We start from the raw sequence: 4,960 nt of genomic DNA on the forward strand, positions 1-4,960 counted from the left end.
GATTCTCTGAAGGGGCAGTCTACGCCATTCCTCGTGTAAAACAGCTTCCAATTGGGCCCTGATTCTGTAAGGAGAATTCCTTTGCTGCACAAGACGTCCAGTCATGTCCCAGATATGCTCCAAAGGGTTAAGACCGGGGTTCATTCAATCATGAGACATGTTAGGGGGTGCTTAACTAAGTTCTTTGTGTATATTTGGTTACTCGGAATCTTTGTGCACATAACTAATTATATTAAATAAATGGTGAAGTTTCCCTTGTCTATAGCATAAGTGTAAATATCAGTGGAATGTAAGTGACTATTGTTGAACCATATCAAATCATCGACATATTTGAAGTTAAACCTTTTGACAATTTCCCTTATTTTGATTTGATTCCAGTAAACAAACGCTTGTCTTCTTCTTTCAGAGAAAATACAAAAAATATGTGCACAGCGGCTCCATCATACCAAAATATGGTACTTATTGCTAACCCATTGGTACTCAGCATTACGGTGATAGAACATCACTAAGTAGTGTTGCAATGTAGTACTTTTCGTTTCGTTTATTTTGTTATTTAACGCCTCACTCAGCAATATTCCAGCTATATGGTAGCGGTCTGTAAATAATCGAGTCTGAACTAGATAATCCAGTGATCAACAGCATGAACATCGATCGCAATTGGGATCGCATGTGACAGCCTGACAACCCGATCCCGTTAGTCGCCCCTTAAGACCCGGATCTTCACTACTACTACTACTACTACTACTACTACTACTACTACTATCGCTGCTACTACTACTACGAATTCTACTACTACTACTATTATAGGTTTTATATAGCGCACATATCCACGTAACTAGTACATGCTCAAGGCGCTGGTATTTTTCCCCCTCGATCATTGGATGTCAAACTCAACGGCACATCGTATTATCAATCTCAACTCCCTGGGGATCAGTAGTAGTAGTTGTAGTAGTAGTAGTAGTAGTAGTAGTAGTAGTAGTAGTAGTAGTAGTAGTAGTAGTAGTAGTAGTAGTAGTAGTAGTAGTAGTAGTAGTAGTAGTAGTAGTAGTAGTAGTAGTAGTAGTAGTAGTAAATTTAGAGCAGATATATCATCAATTTTTATATCTAAATACTATTATTCATGTTTATAACATGCGTTCTTTACAGATAACTGCATCTTAAACAAACATGGCATCACCCAATGCCCCGCCGGAGGATCCACCCCCTCCCTACTGGGACGTTGCCTCCCAGCCGCAAACAGGCGCTTACACCCCAGCCCAACCGGCATACCCACCGTCCCAACCAGCGTACCCACCTTCCCAGCCTGCATACCCACCTGCCCAACCGACATACCCACCGGCCCCACCGTCATATCCCATTGGCCAGCAAGCATACCCACAGCGCGGGTACTACCCCGTTCAACCGTCGAACGCACGGACAAGTAAGTATAAGGGAGCGTAATGCTACAAGTAACAGTATTTCTTCCGCCGACCTCCAATAAGCGCCGGGGGTAAAGCAACTGTTCAAGAAATAAACGCCTGGTCTCCAGTTAGCGCCGGGTGTGCCACATGTTTGCAATGGAGTTTTCAAATAAAATGCCAGTGGAGAATCTCCCCTATTCCGTTGAAACTTTAAGCGCCACGGCGCTTATTAGAGGAAATATGGTCCTCGGGTCATGTGACACGCTGTAACTGTACCTATAACGTATATTTGTGATTTGGTGTGATTTTAATGACGTACGCGACCGACTATTTCATTTACAAGGGGTGCCAACCTATATCACATATCAATAAATGATATGGATAGACTCACTGACTGAGTTTGGTTTTACGCCGCTTTTAGCAATATTCCAGTAACATCACGGCGGGGGATACCAGAAATGGGCTTCACACATTGTACCCATGTGGGGATTCGAACCCGGGTCTTCGGCGTGACGAGATATTGATAGAACATATCAAGTGTTGATATCTATATTTAGCTTCAAGATAACAGAAGTTGAATTACTCATATCATTAAATACATGAATTTATATATAGATATCATCAATATGCTTCATATATCATAAATCCTTTTAGTGATATCATGCATTTTATTGCAGATATCTATAATTATCTGTATTCGAGATATTTCTAATTCATTTCAAGGTATCTTCAATTTGAATGACGTTAACCAGAAAGCCCGGACGAAAAAAAAAAGATGGTTTCGCGTGAATTGATAATTTGTACTAGCGTACATGCGTAATAAAGTGCCCAACAATACGTCTTGCTTTAGTAAATGTATCCAAGTTAATTCCATATTCCACTTTCTTAGCCGAGGACACAATATTTTCGTATCTTTATGCTCTTACCGAGCTAAATGTTTAGTGAAAAAGAAATTCGTCATTGTCAGTTACGTGTTAACTAAGGAGTGTTAGTTGGTTAACACGTTTAAAGACATAGTAGTTTGGTAAGCAATGTTTTAATCATTTTATTCCTTGTGTTCTGACGACATTCCAACTGTTCTACAGCCGTGGTGGTGACCCAGCCGTCTTCGATGGCGTATACAGGTCGCCTGGGAGAGAGACCGGCACAAATACATTGTCCTTACTGCAACGCCTTTATCGTCACTTCCACAACACACGAAATCGGCACCTGCACCTGGGCAGCAGCTTGTCTCATTTGTCTTCTCGGGTAATGATAACAATAATGTGATAACGAGGAGAGATTGAGTAGGTTGCGTTTTACGCCGCTTTTAGCAATATTCCAGCAATATCACGGCACACCAGAAATGGGCTGCACACATTGGACCCATGTAAGGAATCGAACTCGGGCCTTCGGCGTGACGAGCGAACGCTCTAAGCACTGGGCTAACCTACCGCCCGCGCCACAAGTAGATGAACAGATATGTGTTCCTTAATCGGCAGGGTCGATGGGCTGGCCTAGTGGTTAAAGCGTGACGAACGATGACGATGATGATGATGATGATGATGATGATGATGATGAACGTTTGATTTTCAGTGATACGTTCACATATATTTCACTGCTATTTTGCCTTTCAAATCCAGTGGAATATTCCGTTGCATAAGCGTGATTGTCGACGTTAGGAGTGATGATACTGTGAGTGAGTTTAGTTTTACGCCGCATTCAGTAATGTTCCAGCTAGGCCATAAATAATCGAGTCTGGACCAGACAACCCAGTGATCAACATCATAATTATCGATCTATACGCAATTGGGATACGATTGCAGGTGTCAACCAAGTCAGCGAGCCCGACCACCCGATCCCGTTAGTCGCCTCTTACGACAAGAGGCGACCATGCTTGTCGTAAGAGGCGACCATGATTGTCGTAAGAGGCGAACGTGCTTGTCGTAAGAGGCGATCATGCATATCGAAAGAGGCGACATTGATTGTCGTAAGAGGCGACCATGCTCATCGTAAGAAGCAAACATGCTTATGGCAAGAGGCGAATAACCCGATCATGTGGTCAGGCTCGGTGTATGCTTTTGATAGCAATCCCTTGGTTATCTGTACTAACTGATGTTATTACAGACCACCGCCATAGAGATTAATTTGTGCTGAAAGTTGCGTTAAATGACAAACAAACATATTGTCTTTAATTTGTGTGAACACAATATTTGTAACTATATATATTGACGTTATACATATTTTGCCACATATGAACAGTAATAAAGTAGGTGGTGTGTGGTCCTGTGCATAGAGCTCAGGGTGCCGTTGTACAAAGCGATCATAGCGCTAAGGTGATCGTAACTCCCGTACCATAACACAGACTTACGACTGGCGTAGCGCTAAGGTGATCGTAACTCCCGTACCATAACACAGACTTACGACTGGCGGAGCGCTAAGGTGATCGTAACTCCCGTATCATAACACAGACTTACGACTGGCGTAGCGCTAAGGTGATCGTAACTCCCGTACCATAACACAGATTTACGACTGGCGTAGCGCTAAGGTGATCGTAAGTCCCGTACCATAACACAGACTTACGACTGGCGTAGCGCTAAGGTGATCGTAAGTCCCGTACCATAACACAGACTTACGACTGGCGTAGCGCTAAGGTTGCTTTGTACAACGACACCCATACCAGATCACAAATCATTTGAAGCAGCGAGGGGCGCGGAGAGTCCTAGGACGGGTGACGATTAGCAGCTTGATTCCTGAGAGTTAGTAGTATAATTATTTAGAAAGGCTTGATAACATGTATCCAACTGTTTCAGCTGCTGGGCGGGATGTTGTCTTATACCGTTCTGTGTGGACGGCACCAAAGACGTCGTGCATGACTGTCCTAACTGCAAGAACCGAGTGGGTGCCTACCGCAGATAGTACTACAAGAAATGAATATTATCCAGAACCGAAGATTTCCACATGAAATACATTCTATACCCACCCGACACAAACTCAATAACCGGCTGGGTGCCTACCGAATATAGGACCACAGGAAATGAACATAATCCAGAACCGAAGATTTTCACAAGGAATAAATTCTATACCAACAAACTCAATACTTCAGTAACCACCATGAGGCGTTATTGATAGACTTCATAATGTTATAAACGTGTGTATGTTAAGCAGGGGATTCAAACCTGGACGTTATTTCACTCACATCTGTTTACAGTGGAATTTTGTTTTGCACTAGACGTTAGATCTTGCGATCAACTTTCTCTCTCTACGGATATCAAAGGAACCACCAAATACATTGACGCTGTTCATTATAACTTCATTCGTAAAAGTGGGGAAACATACTTACAACCGTTCATCTACAGAGGAAAAATATTTTATGTCAGTTTCTAGCAGAACTGATTCTGAACTTGTATAATTTCGAATACCATCTTGGCTTCTTTCGAAGAATATCACAGGTGATTCAGAATGGATTCCGTAAAAAGATGAGCTGCTTTGAACACAGTTATGGTTTACACGAATAAAGATTAGACGCTCACCAGCACGCAGCTTTACCTGTTTCTAGGATCTGAGGAAAACGGTCGACA

General features: G+C 42.6%; 1 protein-coding gene across 1 annotated transcript; it reads left to right on the plus strand.

Moving 5' to 3' along the window:
* Positions 1-1,167: 1,167 nt before the first annotated feature.
* Positions 1,168-4,298, plus strand: LOC124284285 (lipopolysaccharide-induced tumor necrosis factor-alpha factor homolog). The gene is made up of 3 exons (XM_046720356.1): positions 1,168-1,420; positions 2,486-2,648; positions 4,193-4,298. The coding sequence occupies exons 1-3, from the start codon at positions 1,168-1,170 to the stop codon at positions 4,296-4,298; spliced, it is 522 nt and encodes a 173-aa protein (XP_046576312.1).
* The last annotated feature ends 662 nt before the right edge of the window (positions 4,299-4,960 follow it).

The sequence above is a fragment of the Haliotis rubra genome, unplaced genomic scaffold, assembly GCF_003918875.1.
Source record: "Haliotis rubra isolate DU_JTF1 unplaced genomic scaffold, ASM391887v1 Scf333, whole genome shotgun sequence".
NCBI lineage: Eukaryota > Metazoa > Mollusca > Gastropoda > Lepetellida > Haliotidae > Haliotis > Haliotis rubra.